The sequence below is a fragment of the Scophthalmus maximus genome, chromosome 15, assembly GCF_022379125.1.
Source record: "Scophthalmus maximus strain ysfricsl-2021 chromosome 15, ASM2237912v1, whole genome shotgun sequence".
NCBI lineage: Eukaryota > Metazoa > Chordata > Actinopteri > Pleuronectiformes > Scophthalmidae > Scophthalmus > Scophthalmus maximus.
Genome location: NC_061529.1, coordinates 8,459,161 through 8,477,500, shown reverse-complemented (window position 1 = coordinate 8,477,500; position 18,340 = coordinate 8,459,161). Strand labels below are relative to the sequence as shown.

Genomic DNA, 18,340 nt, shown 5'->3' with positions numbered 1-18,340 from the left:
GGTGAGGGTAGTGAAAAGAAAATCTGAGGGCTGCTCTGATTTTTTTGATACGGAAACAACAGCATATGCTGGTTGCTTGATTTTTAAGTTAAGGGTGCGTTCCGCTGACTTGCCACCGACTTTGTTATCTGGTTTGTCCTGCTTTAAAATCCAGGATTCCACACATGCAGGCACCCATTAACAATAGGACAACACACGCACACACCTTGGTTGATGTCCTCAACCGCCCGGCGTATGCCCCGGTCGAAGGCACGGGCGTCAGCAGGGCTCTGGAAGGTCAGTCCAAACTTCTTGTCGTTGATTCTCCAGTGGTGGAAGATGGGGTTGACTTTGTTGTACACAAGGCCTTTCTGTAGGACACACTCCAGGACCACCTGACGACACAAACACACACACAAGGCATATTAGCACTAAATGAAATTAAAGATGGGATCAAATAGTTAACTTAAATTATTTATACTGTTTCTCCAAATCCAGATGAAATTTGTAGTTTAATTTGTTCAAGTTTCAAGTTGCTAGCTGGGTGATGTTGATGAATCTCAGTGGAGAACATACATGTAAATCCCTCATCTTATTCCTCACCCTAAGCTGTTTAAATGTGTCACATTCCATCATCCCACCACAACATGGGTACGGGTAAAAGAGAGAGAGAGAGAGAGACAGAGAATCAGAACAGAGGCCTACATCTGGAACGACATAACGCTAGAGCTTCCACAAGAGAAAAAAGAAAAAGAAAAATCATCATAAGCCCAATAATTCCACCTACTTTTTTGGATAATTTGTAAAATACATTCTAAATGGTAGGGTTTTCATTACAGTTGATGATAAAGTTGGAGAGCAGCGGTGGTGGCAGGAAAAGGGGGTTGAGTGTGTTTAGGTGCCAGGAAGCCCAAGTGTGTGGCAGAGAGACTGTGTTTCCAAAAGCCTATTATTAATCAGGGCTACTGGGCCACCTCCTGGCCTTCCTCTAGGCAGATTAAATGAAATGAGAGACAGCCATTACAGTCTTTGAGGTTTTTTACCGACAAACACGAGAGGTGGCTTAATGGGGTGTGAATGTGTGAGCGCGCGAGCGTGCACATGGCGATCGGCGGGAGCCAGTGTGATGAAAAGCTCAATGACCCAAGTGCTACACTGTGTGCATCTTCGCCCCGCAAATGCCTTGTCAGAGGATAACGGTCGCAGACCAATACTCGATGGCTGAAAGCAGATGGCAACGCTCCCCCTGGATCTGGACAACAGTCAACATGCATGCTTTAAGACGCTGATACGTGGCAGCTGTACAAGAGGTTGTGGATATGCGATATGTGTGTGTGTCAGAGCGGGAGTGCACTGGTATACATTTCATTCTGAATGTCTGGGTGAGAGTTGCTTTTCAAAACTCTTTCATACAAATGTAAGTGTAGTGCAACATAATGTATCTGGATGCGGTGAGGATGTGCACCACAGTATCTCTCCTCATGTCACTATACATGCCTCCCAAGAAAGGGAGGGGGAGGGGCATGGGTTAAGCCTATGCGTTTTACCCAGAGGCAGTGGATGAAGAGAGGGGATGGATGCGAGAAGGATGATGTGGCAAGGAGTTTGAAGGTGGGATGGGGTGGTGATGGGGTGATGGGGGGTCCTTGGTGCCTCTGGGGCTGATTGTGGAGGCGAGACTGAACGGAGCCGGAGCAGGTAAAATGAGCACACAGCAAGGCCAATAGAGGAGGAAGTATCACAGTTGCATGGAAGGACGATACTTAACACCACATTCCACACTGTGCTCAGAGAAAAGAGAGGGAGGAGCCACCCTGACAGAAACGGAACAGAGGCAGGAGATGTTAGAGGAGAGGGACTGAGACAGAGACAGAAGGAGGTGAGACGTGCAGGGAGTAGTGACGAGCTAGCATGAGAGCAGAAATGGGGGGGGGGGCGCGCTAGATAAGGAAACAAGGTGGGAGAAATCAAGCTACACTGCCTTTGCTATCAGAATTGCAACCTCATAATCATTTTAAGACATTTTAAATAAAAATGCTGGGGAAAAAAAGATACAACATGATCTTAAATGACCTCAGCATATTGGTTAATTAAAAATATAGCTACACAAGCAGGAAAGATGTTTTGCAATAATCATATTAACGTAGTGACTTTGGCATTTGTTGGAACTGACACATACTTTCCCCCTCACTCAAGACTTGAGAAAAAGAACAATCACATTTTGCTAGCAGAGGATATGTCCAAACAATCAAATGACAAGGTCAACAGTAGCAACAAACGGCTGTACGCATTGGGCCCTATTAGAGTAAAGCCTGGTCCACACCACATCCACAGCTGTATCAATCGGAGGGAGTCGCAGACTATGAGCGGTAGGAAGCGAGGTGGAGCGGCAAAGAGCTTAGCCAGAGATTTGTCATAATCCGAGAGCCTGTATGGTAAGTAATCATTAACTAATTAGATCTGTAGTTTTTAAGAGTCAGTGGGAGAGAGAGAGGGAGTGAGGGAGGGAGAGGAAGGGAGAAGGGAGGGGGCACGGAGGAGAGTGATTGGTAGCTATATGGAGAGCCAGCTGAGTCATCACCAGTACACTCTGTGCCGCATCACTGCGCATATAGACAGATCCCCTCCACTTCTCTTCTTCCGTCTCCCGTCTATCTGGCTCCACCTCTGTTTCCTGCTCTTTGACTACGCCCACATCTCTCTCCCTGATTCCTCTCACATCTTATGCGCCCGGATCGCCTGGTTTCGAGCAGCCCAAAAACATGCCTATTTGATTTCAAAAATAGTGGCATCACTGATCTGTTTTCTTCCAGCTCAGGTTCCTTTTTTCAGGTATAGGAGATGTCACTGTCCCTTTCTATCCTTGTCATTTCTCACTGAATTACAACACTGAAAATGTATCCCTTAAAAAATATATAAACCCACATGGAAGGGTATTATCGTTTTCCGTGTATTACACAATAACAACTCTTTCCTTGGCATTTTTCCAGTCCTCAATACAGAATAATTATGGTCTTTCATTCACCTCTGAAATCAAAACACTGACATTGCTGTTTTAAACAATACTGTCGAAAACAAGCAATGATATTGCCCTGTGTTTTGTCTGAATTTGGTTAAAACGCTCTTATGTGGTTGCATCTGTTGCTGTTGTTTTCTCGGACTCATCACTGACTCCACCTCTCTCTTCTGATGCCCTCAGACTGCTGGTAGAGCTGTGGTTGACGCCAACACCCTGGCACTGGGTGGCATCCCAACAGACCTACATATGGCTGGGTGTTTGTTGTGGTGGCTGGGGGTGGACTCTAGCGATGATAGGGGTGTTTTACCACATCCCAGAACAGTTGCCAGGGCATCCCAGTCATGTCTATGCCCCGTCTGTAAAAGAGCATTGCGGTCACGCCCGTTTCCGTGCCACACACGCTTGGATAGCAACGCGCAAAACAGAAAAAAACGCCATAAAAGACAAAACAGAAAATGTCAAAGAAGATAAAAAAGGCAATTTAGACGCTCCCTGTTGTAACAAGTCTCTGATGTTGGATCGTCAGGAGCCAATAGACAAGTGCATCATGACAATTCTGACACGCGAACACAAACACAAACATACAGATTTACACTCATTACTGCAGACCAGGATAATCCCAGTGCATCTACTGGATCTTTTTTACATCCACACAGAATGAGTGTGTGACAAGTAGGTCAAGAGTTTGACAGAATCTACAGCATAAGCCAGAAAGATTACAACAACAACAAATGACAGAATTTTCTGAAACCTCACTTTGATTGTGAAGAAAGAATGACCCTGCAGTTTGTGGCGTTGAGGTGTTAAGTATGTTATCCAAGGTAAAAAAAAAAAAAAGATATCAAAAATAAAATAAGGTGTTTAAATAATTTTATGTCAGAAGAGCTCCACATTTTCCTCTGCATGTTAAATTTACAATGCTAAGTTACAAACTTTAAATCCATACAAATATAAGCAGTTCAATTCTGTTCAATTGGATTTATATCAGAACAAATCATATCACATACATCATCTCCAGGCACTGAGTAGTCAGAGTAGCCTTACAATATTATAGAGAGAAACCTAACAGTTCCCACATTAAGCGACTACTTGGTGACAGTGGAGAGGAAAAATAAGAAGAAACAGGTACGACATTGTGCAAATACAATAAGCTACAGAATGCTTTACACACATGGGATTTTTTTAACCTGGAAACCATTTCCCTTGCTTAATTTACCTTCACTTCCAGTCTTTACATTACACATTAAGAGAAATTACTTACAAAAAAAACCAAACATCTGTGTACTTATTGAAATCTGGCGTGAGTGAGTATGAATTTCCAGCCCCTATTCCATCCTTTAGCGCCCTTTCAGACTCTTTGTGCATTTCCCACATCCCTCATCCCACATTCTCCTCTCCTGAGTAATCTGCCCTTCTCCCCGATGATGTCATCATGCATCACAGCATCACGCAGTTTGCTCCTATTTTCAGACACCTGCGCCATGGAGGAAAGCCAAACAACCACTTCCTGTGTGAGCGTGAGCGTGTGTGAATGTGTGTGTGAACGAGACAGGGAGAGGGGTGTCTGGGAAAGGGGGGCTTGTGGTGATCTCACCCTACAAAATGCACCATGTCTGGAATGAACAAATAACAGAAAAAACTGATGCATTAACTAACTAGTTACATGTATAGCAGGATATAAATATATGCAGTGTAGCTTATAAAGACACTATTCACATGTTGTATATGAGCTAGATGTTCCCTTACCAATTTGTCTTTGAGCCTCTCGCCCTTGATGTGGAACTCCACCGCAGTGGGGCTGGGACTAGGGCTGGGACTAGGGCTGGGACTGGGACTGGGGCTACAGGGGCTGAGGTTGCTGCTGCTTCCTCCGCTGCCTCCACTGTGGGTGCTGCTGCTGTCCTCCGCCCGGCTGACCTTATAGACAGTGACACAGCTAAGGCCTCCACCCCCCAGGGGAAGCCACCCACCGCTGGAGTCATCCCGAGTCATGACCACTGCTCTCACACGCGCATAACTGTCACTGTGGAGGAGGTAGGGAGGAAGACGGGGAGGGTGGAAGGAATAAGGAGACATGGGAAAAGCAAAAGGAAAACATTAGTGATCATAAGCAGTGGTAATCAGCATCTAATATTTTTCTAACATGTTCTTTTCCTCAAGGGCACCTGACCTGGACCACAAAAGCGTCATGCAACAACACAGCCTACATCACATCTCAGCCCACATAATACAGTTGAACTGCAGCAAAAACAATATGGACTACAGTATATGTAGTCTGCACAAAATCTGCATTCCCCATGATTTACCTAGACTGTGGGGGTCTGCCACATTTTAATTTGTCCCGCCCCAGCTTCATGATGAGCCGAAAAGTTTTCTATGCTTCTCATACTAACAGAAAAGATCTGTAGTGTCCCGCCATTGTTTCCTCGTAGAGCTGCATACAGCACATCGATTTGCTCAGTCCCTCGTTGCACCGCTCTCTCTCTCTCACAAAAACATTGACAACGGACCGTCTGTCATAGTCGGACTAGCCATCCGGAGCAGAGGCAAACCCAAACCACATCGGTGGCCCATCAAAAAAATAATCCATAAGGTTTTTACTGTCCTTAGCAGAAAGGCAGACACTGGTAGCACCACGCCGGCAGTTAATGTTGTAGTAGCTGTGCCTTGTTCCTGCGACGGGCATACAATTCTAAGCAGGCAGGCAGACCTCGGCATAACACCAGCCCTCTCTGTGCAGCTTCTGCCACTGATAGGATCCAATTCTGTAGGGAACCGCAGCAAAATAGTGAGCATATGCAGTGAGGAATAACACTATACGGACATACAGATAAGATAAAGGGAGGAGAGGGTTTGAAAATGTCTACCTCACATCGTTTAAATGTTTTTTACTCAAAGATCTACACAAACCATATAGCAATAGAACTACTCCGGTGCTGAGATTAAATAAAGTAAATGATTCTCTGGGTAAATCTGGGACGTGACAGAAGCTATAGTGAACAAAAATAAAAAATTGAATGACAAGGGCCAAAATTGCAACTTTGGATTAAACATATATCTGGGTTTTAGTTGCACATTTCACAGACAATTGGCTGAGATTCCTAAAGTCTGAAGCTGTAGTGTATGTTTAACCTCAGCCAGAGGGTGATTGACCATGTGGCCAAGTTCGGGCTCTGGTTACTGCTGATTTCAAACATTTCCCCTGAAGCAGGTGATTTCAAACTAGACAAAACATGACAAGGACTCCAGCTCACATCACCCTCTTTCCACTCCGAATTTTCCATGCTAATGGTGTTGGTTGTCTTACTCATATCCAAGGCTTTGGATTATTGGGTAATACATGTAAAACAGTTAATCTGTAATAAACACCATAACCTATGTAACTGAAGGCATACAAGGCTAAATGTTTTTTCTTTCACAAATAAGGAATGAAATGTGGGAGAGATTATTTACTGTATTAGTAGAGGCTTTACGTTTCAGAGGTTTACAGAAAGCTGACATGTAGTGCACTGTGCACGAAAAATACATAGAGTTTCATTTTTTTTCCACAGCATTTCCCATACATACGCTCTACTTGTACAGCCTGTCCCGGAAGAGAAAACCACTCACTTTAAACTTAGCTAAATTTTATTTCTTTGGATAAAATCTAAAAGTCTGTACTCCGAAAGAAAACACATCTACCACAACAAATATAGTATATATGCAAATATACCCAAAAATGTATAACTGTATAGCAACTCATTGATACTTGATTTTAAATATAAATTAATTCTACATCCATCTGGGCCCTATTACATTTCTCTCCCTTCCCATCTCCTGTGTTTCTCTCTGTCCCTTCACTCAGAGTCAGATGCTTCCCTGATTAGATAACACAGACTGCATCGGGCCACCGGAAATGACAAAGGTCAGGGTGTGCTGAGGGCAGCATTTAACACAAACCCCTGGTAACATATTAAAGACTGAGCCGAGATCTGGGAGCTGAAATTAGCAGGCAACCTGAGTGAAGAATGTGACTGGCGGATGTCCTCCTGTGACATGTTGCTCTCTGGCCAACATCCGGGTTGGCCAATGAAGAGATGACATCACAAGAGTCTGAAATGTTTTTTAAAAAAGTCACAATGTGAAACGGTGACTGGATGAGAGAAACGTCAGTGACTGAAAACATGTAATATAATACAAAGTAAACTAGAATCCCGTGCCACGAGAGAAGATTTGCTGTGCCCTCCCCCCTTACTGCCTCTCCTCTCTAAATCTTTCCTACTCAATAAGGCTAACCTTTGGTCTCCAGTCTTCCACACCCTTAGCAAACCTCAGTGTCCAGGTTATTGGTTAGTAATTAATCTAAGAGCCAGTGAGCATAAAATCTGAGGGAGATTTTTTCATGTGCAAACTTTGTTTAACTTTCACCAAGTGCCAGAATATCAAAGTTCCCTCAAAGGTCTGATGAGCAAGATAAATATTCAGATATAAGGGGGAAAAAAATCAACAATTGACAATAGAGACCTTTTGAAAACCACACACCTTTTCAGGCACACATACAAAACATATGTACTTCAGCATTCAGCTCTAAAAACACCAAACAAACATAGTTAGTGACTAGCTTGTAAACATACTGAAGTAGAGGATTTCGTTGTTGAATTGGTAAAGACCAAAACAGAACAAAGGGAAAAGTGGTTTAACCGATACTGGTTAAGTGACCGTGAGCACAACTCTGAGTAATTTATGATTTTATGATTATGAAATAAGGGAATGTTTGGTATACCAAGTTAAAAGGAGTTTATATCAATTTTGAAATAATTTTGAAATACATATTATTTCAAAAGAATATTTTTTGTTATTGTGGCAAGAAAGTCTTGAAAATGCCATGCTCCTAGTACAATATTCTCAAGCCGGGCTAAGGGATTTGGAAAATGCACCTAGGACAATGAAATTTGATCGGTTAGCAACAAAAGCCTAGGTAGATAACTAGAATAAATTTAAAGTTAGTTGATTTCTTATGAAATGAAGGAAGTGGTGGGCATTACATTATGTTGCTCAAACTATACTATACAATACCACGACTGTTACTGTTGTTTCGAATCCAAGCAAATTGATTTGGTATACCTCCGTTATTGGAGAAAAATTTGTAAATTTCTTAATCCAACAGAAAGCAGCTATGCTACACTTCAAATTTGTCAAACTCATATCCAATTCATATCCTATCCTCTTTTTGAACATCCCATAATTCCTCACTAACCAATACACCCAAGCGGTCCTTTGGTCAGGTTATATGGCTGTCAGATTATTCCATGATAATAAAATTGATAGCACTGAGCTCAGTACTGCCTGTTGAAAGTCAGTGCCATGTCAATTTGTCTACATTTTCAGCAAGCTTCCTCAATCAGGGTGCAAACAAAAATGGGTATTCTTTTATTTTTAATAATCATCACAATTCCAAGGATGTTTCAAAATATTATGTTGTGATGGTGAATAAATAATAAGTAGTGAGGACAGACAGTAAAAGATATATAATTCATAGTTACCGCATCTCTAATGAACCTCAATGTACTCATATCAAATCATCAATTCTCTTTTTTATTGTGCTGTCCCGAGCTAAGACGGCAGTAACGGACCGTGGGAAACTGAAAAAAGAACACTACCACAACTTCCTCCTTGCAACCTCCAAGCAACAGCTTTTCTGGTTACACCTTCTAACCATGCGACAGAAGAAGTGCTTAAAATTACACAAGAACCCCTGCCACAGCAGAAAAGTGTATCTTTGAGCAGTATAATCGCCCGTAAAAGAGGGAAATACTGTTGCTGTTAGACCCCTGTATGGCCCCCAATAAAGGATGTGGGTGATGAGTGCAGGAGGGGCTGTCAGTCAGGCAGGGGTCCCTGGGGTGGACAGAAGGCAGGCGGTGGTGTCGCTCAGCCATGACCAGGGCACAATGACCAGGGCCTGACCCTTCAGACCTACCATCACACACATGCCAGCAACCATGAAACTCTCAGGGAAGGGGGCTGGGCACAGAGAGGAAGTTATGTCGACTGTGTATACATGCATTTTTGCGTCTAGCTTAAAACACCCATGTCCAGCAAAAACTGTTAATTAGTGTCCTCAAATGGTCAGAAATTCAAATTTACAACCTGCAGAACAACAACTAAGCTCAAGCAAGAACAAACAAGGTTCCATCTGCTCCTCTTCTTCTACCTCATAAAAATATTTCCTTTCTTTTTTGTAAAAACAGTGGTCCGAAAAGATATTTGAGTGCAACCTGCTGCAAACCCCCCAAACACACACCACACAGTTCAGAGTGGGATGGAGGAGACAAAGGCTGGACTCCACGTCCCTTGCTGGGAGCACACAGTCGACTGGACACACAATTGAGAGCGGAAGAAGATCAGCTGGCCTGGGCCTGTGAGCAGGGGAGAGGAGGGGGGGAAGAGGAGGGAGAGATAGAGAGAAAGGAACCCCCCATTCCAAATTATTCCAAGTTATTCTGCTGGATGACTGACTTCATTTCCGACTAAAAGCAGGAGAGAAAAACAGGGGGAGGGTTGAGAGTGTAGCGGAGGACTGTGGGGGGAAAGGGAGGCGGCTGTGGATGGGAACAGGGTGAAGACCAAGGTGACAGTCAACAGCAGCTCTCGCTCGCATTTGAATATGAAAGTATGTCCATAGGCTTTTAGATGATATATGCACTAACAAAGTCTCAAACCTCATATAAAGTGAAAGCAAAGAGCAAAAAAAACCCCACCATGAAGTAAATGAGAATTTAGCTTGCACTTCAAATAAATCGAATGAAGCAAAGGCATGATGTGGGAGAGCACGTACAGACCAGGCAGGCCTGGGCCTCGAGGCCGGCTGCTCCAGTGTGTGGTGGAGAAGGGGGATCCTGGGACAACCATTTCCTAAGTGGACAAAGTGGCCGTTTGTCTGCTCCTGCGGCCCATGGCTCACTGGGCTCCAGCATGCCATCATGCTTTGCTCCTGTCTCAGCCTTGAGCTTCCCACCCCATAGAGGAGGGGAGGGGTATTCGGGGGAGGCTTGAAAGAAAGACAGGGGGGAGAAGAAGGAGAGGAGGAGTACAGGAGAGGAGGAGAGGAGAGAGAGAAAGGATGTGGCCTGAGCCCTGGGTGCTCGCCAAGTCACCCTCCCTTTCCTCTGCTCCATCTCCCCCCTCTACCCAGCCCCTCCTCGGCTGCCTCTCTCTACACAATGGCCGCTTCTCTGCTGAAATTTCACGTTATTGGATCCCGGGCCTAGAGTTTTGTCCTCCCACAATGTCCAGGCAGCGGAGCATGCTGCAGGGGAGACACACTCTGCAAGCTAAAAGCTGGAAAACCATTCCTCCTTTCATTAGCATCAGAAAAGGGGAGAAAAGTCCCCCCTACCTCTTTTTTTTCCATCGTCCCTTTTTCCTCCCCATCTCTCCCCTGTATCAAAACCAGAGGAAGGCTGTCAAGCTCGGTCAAGCTCCACTAGACCACTTTGGCAGGACTTTTGAGGGGGGAATCATTAAAATATCATTGGGAAAATAAACACAAGCTACTTATTCCAATCCGATTCCATAGATTATCCTCGGAAAGGAAAACAATCACGAGGAAATCAGAGGGGGGAATGGACGATGGCGTGAAAAGCTACTCAGGGAGTGACTCATTTGCCTTTGCTTACTGAATGTGTGTGGTGGCAATATTCAACACCTGTTCTTCTTCTGTTAAAATATGATACTTTTACATTTCCTTAACAGCTTTAGCCTGACTGAAAATACAATAACTCTTGGTGTATTCAATGGAGATAAACATGCCTTGAGATGTACATGAGTCCAAGGCTTGTAGGTATGATGAAGCAGAAAAGTAATAATAGAAATGTAATACACACAATTATCCCACTCTAAAACCAAAATATAGGCTTAATAGATGGTAACTTGGAGCTAAATTGGTGCCATTTATTTCCCTGGGATCACGCCTCAGTGAAAAATTAAACAACATTCAATCTGGGACTCGACCATCGATTCCAACAGTGCATCTAATCTGAACGGAGCGAACTAGCTCGCCAATTAGCCACGGTTCAAACCCCCCAAATAACCAGTGGCAAACTCAAGAGCACAGACATGCCCAAAACAAACAACAATGTGACCTAACATGGATGCAGTGCAAATTATGACATAGCACCAGAAATGACACTTTTGAAGAGGCTGTCTGTTAGCTATTAAAAACAAAAACAAAACACAGGACCAAGAATGGGACAATGCCAAATGAAAGACAAAGCCAGCATCACAAGCCTGCTACATTAGATGCAGTGAAAACTAATATGCTGGCTTTAGAAAGAGAAGTGAAAGAGAAATTTGCCCTATCTCCTCTCAACACCTCAGGCTGCTGGTGAGTCATCGCCCTCACAAGAACATTCAGCTTAGATACCAACTGACTCAGGGAAAAAAAAAAAGGCACAACAAGCCTACTCTACTGCTGCACCACGCAGCGAATCTACGCTTCAAATTCACCTCCATCCTTTCACAGAAATACCATCTAATATGACGAAAAATTAACTGATCATAGTCACTTCTGGTAGCATCCTTCACACACGGCAGTTAGTGGGTCAAATTAGCTTGTGGCACAAATCAAAGATAGACCTAAAGCAGTAAATGAATGTCAAAACTGCTCAGTCAGACACAATTTCCAACATTGATTCACTAACCAACCCCTCTATTACTGGATTGGGCCTCAAACCCCAACAACAATGTTCTAGGTGCCGCTGGGCTGTGGCACTATAAATCAAAAAAGAATCCCATATGTGTATCAAATGCCAGAAAACTATTCTCAAGCATCAATCAAAGCAACATATTGAGATGATCTTAATTTGAACCGCAAGCATTTGGAAAATTAAAACCTTTCGCTTGCCATTACCAAAGAAGAAAAAAAGACGAACCACGAATTTCGCCGGCTGCGGTGTCTCTGCTCTGCTTTGATGTAAGAGTAGTCCCCAGGGACCCGAGCCTCTACTTGTTATAGTAACTCTGAAACCCAGGGGGGAAACGGGAAGCTGAGGGGAGAAAGCAGCTTTCTAACTGTGGGAGAAACTACAAATTCACCTCAGGAGAAACTTGGGAAGGATAAACCACCGAACCATGATGAAGGTCCATGGATGTGAAGAGAAACAGCTATGAGAAGTTGTAAACCACCACAGCAGGCCCTGTTGTTTGGGAATAACATACTATTATCACCATCACCATAAACATTAGACACAAACTTATTATACCATCTTGAAAATTTATTGGATTCATATTCAAGCAGCTTTCCATTGAACCTCTAGGAATTAGTTTTAGTAGGAATAAAGAAACTGTTTTATTAACCAATACAAGTCTGTTCCAAGTTCTAAATATAGCTACAAGATAGGAAAAAAATCTGATCAAACGTTTACTGGGTAGATAAAAGCACATGTTCTTACAGGCCTCCAATTTAAAACTATTTGAAAATGTGACACATTTGATGATATAAAGCTATGTTTGCTTAAATTCCCTAATCTAGGATGCAGGCCTATCTCTCCCAGAAACACATACACGTGCCAAATGTTCACAGTGAAATAAACACATGAGTGTGTGTGTGTGTGTGTGTGTGTGTGTGCGTGCGTGCGTGCGTGCGTGCGTGCGTGCGTGCGTGCAGACGCGCACACAGAAACCCCTTCCTGTTTTCAAAGCGTTTGGAAACTCAATCAAAGACATAAGGTTGAGGATTTACATCTGTGCCCTTTTATGTCTGTGGCCTCACAGGAAAGAACCATCTCAGCCCAGCTGCAGCAAAGGCCCAGCCTTCATGCTCCTGCATGCAGCACAACTGAAAACAATATCCATAATTCAGACACTTGGTGCTAAAAGCACTTCTTAGAGGTATTGAGATATGGTCTGTGAACATCAGAGGCCCTCCTTGACAAAGATGTGAAGACAAGTCCGGCTATATGGATGCTGTGATGGAGAGACACAGACACACACAAACAAAACAAAAAGTTTTTAGTGTAGACTAAGTCTTTGTCTTGAAAATAACATGCTCAAAATACACTGCCGACATTTTCAACAGAGTATGCGTGCTCCTAAAATACTTGAAGAGGAAATGAAAATTATAAGAGGGAAGTGGCCCGGGTTTAAAATACACAGGATCCAGACCCAAATCTGGCCATGGGAATGGAACAGTCCACCACTATACAAGGCCTGTTCAGTTTGTTGGCTTGTCTCAGTTACAGACAGTCCAAGCCCTCTGGTTATACAGAGGATCATTGTCATTAATAAGACAAACAATACGACAGCTTCTAATAGAATCTGTAGACACTGGGGCATAAATATGCTGTATGCAAAATAACTTTTAGGATTATGAGACTGGTCACGCAACTGTTCACCAGTAGAATAAAAAAATGTGAAACTGAAACAGGTTTAATGTTAAGACACCTACAGTTCTACAATATACAGTACATTTATCTTAAATCTCGACCAAAAACTGATAAAACGTGTTAAATGTTTGCCTAGCAACCAGCGTAAAATGCTGTTACACGTGCACTTAAGTATATTGTCAAATAACACGTTTTATTAGCCTCTGTAAACAACTGTAGTCACAAGCGACACTTCCCCAAAAGAATACAGAAGCAAAACCAAAGCTGTGTTCGGATCAGCAGACTTCATCAAAGGTTAGATGTGTGTATAGTTTAGACTTGGCCAGCCAGTAAAGCTAAGTGTCCATGGACGTCATAGGGAGCAACTGGCAGTAACCCCAAATAATACAATCTATAAAAAGGTCCAGGAAATTATTTAGCTTAACATAAGGGCCACAGGATATAGGCAATTAACCAGGCCATAAAGCACTAGCCCTAACAGCTGAAGTAGCTGTCTCCCTTTGTCGTTTCAGGACATGATGGGGGCTGTTTGGGAGGAATGTGTTTGGAAAGCTCTCCAACAGGAATGGGAGTGCGAAGCAGCCCTCAGGTGATAAGATCACGACACCCGCATCGGTAGATAAAACGCTGAGCTGTCAAATCAATCACACAGATAGGAAGAGGACACAGGGAGAGGGATCGCTGAGGATCACCTGACTGCCAACAGACAATACCACAGAACTGCAGGAATCTAAAACAATGAGGCCGTAACCTGTGCACGTTCAGTGGAGTACAGAGGCAACTGACCTTCACTGATAAAAATGGATGACGGGCCGCCAATAATCAGACTGGTGGTGGCACAGACTCAAACATATATTCTCACCAGTTTGATAACCATTTTTCTAAGAGTAAAAAAATTGTAAGGACTGCATCTCTAGTTGACTAACAGTAGTCTATTCAATGTTTTTAAAGAGAAAACTCTACTTCAGAAACAAGACTAGACATTTAGCCGTGGGTCGTCGTATAGAACAGGGCAATGTGTAAAATACACACTAGACAACACACAGACAAAGGACAGCAGAGTGCTTCTCAACAGGCCACTGCCTGGGTTGAGATAAATATATTAGATAAATGTGACATTCGGAGACTGGCTGCTTTCAGATCCTTTCATGAATCTCCAACTAATTCCAGTTCCAGCATGACCATAGTATTTGTCAGCAAAAGTTACACTGGCCTTTCAAAACACCAAACTGCGCACCAAGTCAAATCCCGGAGACGCTGAACATCACGATTATTATCCCTTATGCTAAACAATTACACAAGACCCCAAATATCAGATATTCTTGTGCGTCATTAGAAACAGCACATTACTCACTCCACATTCGTATGAATCGTATAACAAACCAGAAAGGCGGTGGAATCGTAGCAACAATGTTTGGATCACCATACAGTGTGGGACAAACCCAACATGATACACTGTAGCTTACACACTGCGGATGATCTGTGGCCTATAACAGTGGTTTCCCAAAGTGGGGCCTGGGGGCCTCGAGGAACCCCTGAGGTCAATGCGTGAAGTCATCTCACATTTAATATCACTATGCTTTTCTCACACAGTATATAAGGTTGACACCATGAGAAAGATGATGACTCAAATCAGACGTGTCACCCTTTCCCACTAGCATCAAACGTGCCAAGTTATTGCACAACTCAAGCTAAATCGTGATTAATGAAGACAACAGGAACAACAACCAATACTCAGCTGAATGTCCCAAAAACAAACATGCAGTTATCAACGAGGATGAGTGGTTGCATTGTGATATATTTGGTGCGGCTTGCTATGAAGAGAAAAAAAGAAGAAAAAAAAGAACTCAGTGACACTCGTTACATAAAAAATCCAGAAGTGGAGTTCAAGGACAAAGCCTCCCATGTATTAAATCAATCGACCTCGTTAAAAAGGGGTCAGATAGATGGAATTGGGGGGGAAGAGAAATAAAAACAAACCATGGGTGTGTTTCGAACATTAAAACCATGACACTGTAAATGGCTGAACCGGGGCATATGACTTCCTCCGTGACGAAACACATTATCGAAAAAAAAAAAAGCGTCGGGGAAATAATAAAACATGTGCAGCGCTTACTTCAAAAAAAATAAATACACATATACGTATATATAAATATATCATAATAATAATAATAAATGACTAAACAGACGAACGCCAGTGTTTCCATGTGACGCTTTGTGCAGGAAGTGCATTGTGCGATCGTCGGTGCAATGCGAAACAGAGTACGGTGGCTGTGAATGGACGGGCAGGTACTTTATGAATGGAGGGGGGGGTCATGTGACCGCAGCACCTCCCGAAGCAGATATTTCTCACTGACTGTCAACAAGCGCACACAAGGGATCGGCCCATTGAAACAATACAGGAACGCGACTTGAAATGGGCGCGACGGTGCACGAACACACACACGCACACACACACACACCGCGCGCGCGCGCACACGGATTGAAAAAAAGAAAGAGCCGAGGCGGATTCGGGTGTGAACGCGACGCCCGTTTTTTTTTTTGTTTTTTTAAAGCGGTTCGTTTTATGAATGGGGGATTGTGATATGTAAATGAGTGTGATTGAGAAAAAAAATGGCATCTTCGCCTTTTCGAACGCTTAACATTGCCGCAATCGGCTCGATGGCCTCTACGGTACATATACATATACAATAAAAAAAAATAAAAAAAGAGGCTGGGCTCTAAAACTAACAAGGCGGCTGCACGATTTTTTTTTTTTTTTTTTTTAATCGATGATTATGTTCCCGAAATCATGGCTTACGACAGTTACACACACACAGAGACCCTGCAGGTTGTCAATACAGCACCATCGTGGTCATGATGTACTGAACTGGCAATGTATGGACGATTACAGTTGGCCTGCGTTATTGCTGTGTGTGTGTGTGTGTACAAATAATAATCACTTGTACACTATCAAATAAGTCCACAGCGATGATATCACTGGCATGTAACTGCCTCATGAAGACACCTCACTGTACAGTGGATCACTGTCAGTTCTGACGTACACAACTGAATTATAAGAGCAGAAGTGAATCAGGAGGAGACACCGTGGGCCTATGTCATCGCCTGTCAGACACTTTAAGATCATATTATAATCCAAGGAGCACCTTTTCTTTTCCTTAAGCCCACATCTCTGTCCAGACACAAAGATTTCAAGTCTGTTGGAGGAGGGGGGGGGGGGGGGGGGGGGGTTGGGTTGTTGGGTGTTTTTGATTATTATTGTCGCTATCAAGTGGAAGTGAGGTGATGAAATACCAGCGTCGCTCGGCGAGAAATGTCATTGGGAAGCCGCGGCAGTTGCGTTGCCCACCGGGCAAAGCGTGTGCTCGTGCAACAAGGCATGTTGAAGAAGAAGAAGAAGAAGAAGAAAGGATATGAACGTTAGTTATGACCGCAGCTGTGCTGTGCTGTCTTGTGTGCGTGTGTAGAGGTGGCGGCGGTGCATGTATGAGACGATTACTCACTCGTTGTTTGGATTTGTTGAATCTTCACTCATTTTTTTCCTCACGGGGATCCAGATCCTAGCAATAGCATCGGCGACGCGGCGGCGGCGACGGCGGCGGGATAAAATGCCACGGATATCACCATCTTCTCTCCCGTCACACGTAGCAAACCGCCTCTATTCGGTGTAGCGAGCCGACGGCGGTGTGCTGCGGGGCATGCTCGGACTCCGAAGCGTCCCTGTGTGTGTGTGTGTGTGTGTCTGTGTGTACGTGTGTGTGTGTGTACGTGTGTGTGTGCGCGAGTGAAACACCCAGGAGGGAGCTAGCTTAACGTTAGCTTCGCTGGCCCCGGGGAGCGAGCGTTAAATCGCGAGGAGGAGGAATGACAACCGTTGATTCATCTTATCCTCCCTGGAAGTAAAATCCGACCACAGCAAATGGGCCATCGGCATCGTCCTCTTCGGCGCACACGGATCCCCGCTTTGCAAAAACGCGCATAGATCCTCGCGCGGGGGGGAGAAAAGAGAAAGAGAGAGAGATAGAGAGAGAGAGGGAGGGAGGGAGAGAGAAAAAAAAAACGTGGAACACCGTTGTCGGCTGCGGCGGTTTGGCAGGTTATTTACGGCCGGGCTGTCGAGCATCCATTCGCCGACTTCGGGTCCGGGACAACGCTCGGGAAAGCGCCGTGCGGGCAGCGTTGCTCCGTCAACGTGTCCGAGGGGTTTTGCAGCAAAGGCATCCGAAAGCCCTCCGGGGGGAGAAGAAGAAAAAAAAAAAGAAAAAAGGTCCGACTCGTTTCAGTAATTGCTACAGGTTTGCGGAGTAGAGACGCAAAACACCCGAGTCTCGAGGTTTCCTTGAGAAGTTGCTGGACATCTGCTTTAATCGAACTCCATTTTCAACTCGGGAGGGGGGGGCGGGGGGACGGGGACGGGGAGGAGGGGGGGGGGGGGGCGGGGGGAAACATCGGAAAACTGGGCGGATGTGTCGACCCCTCGCTCGAGAAAATTAGATCCTTCCGCGCCGTAGTAGACAACCGCAACACTCTTGCGATATAGAAATTTAAAAAAAAAAAAAGTGGTCGAGCAGCACACGATATTAATTGTGTCTCTTCGACGAGTAACGTACACTGTTTTAATTTTTTTTTTTTTTTTTAAAAAAGCGCGTCCGCCTGGCAGCCGAGTGTCTTTCCTTCCCAAAGTTGACTTAAAGTAGTCCCCCCGCACTTCCCAAAAGAAGTTTCCCTTCAATCACGCATTGATACATGAGGGAAGCGTCCGTGTGTGATAGCACGCAAAGTAGAACCTAATCTGGAGGACGGACTTGGGCTGACACACACACACACACACACAAGACTCGGCCATTAAGAAATTCTGTCGCGTTTCTTTCATGAGGCAGTTTTACAGCGATCGACCGCCCACGCAAAACGCTTTACAAAGGAATTTTGAACTGGAACTGTGTGAGGCTGCTTTTAAATGTACACAGGCATGATGACT

At 44.2% G+C, this 18,340-nt stretch overlaps 1 protein-coding gene across 1 annotated transcript in view; it reads right to left on the bottom strand.

Moving 5' to 3' along the window:
* spred1 (sprouty related EVH1 domain containing 1) overlaps positions 1–17,751 on the bottom strand; it is a 31,686-nt gene extending 13,935 nt beyond the window's left edge. The window contains exons 1-3 of the mRNA XM_035609499.2: positions 16,866–17,751; positions 4,745–5,021; positions 206–374 (exon numbers count right to left, since the gene is read on the bottom strand). Of these exons, the coding sequence (XP_035465392.1) occupies positions 206–374; positions 4,745–5,021; positions 16,866–16,897 (478 nt within the window). The 5' untranslated portion in view covers positions 16,898–17,751. The remainder of the gene's footprint in view (positions 1–205; positions 375–4,744; positions 5,022–16,865) is intronic.
* Positions 17,752–18,340: the final 589 nt, after the last annotated feature.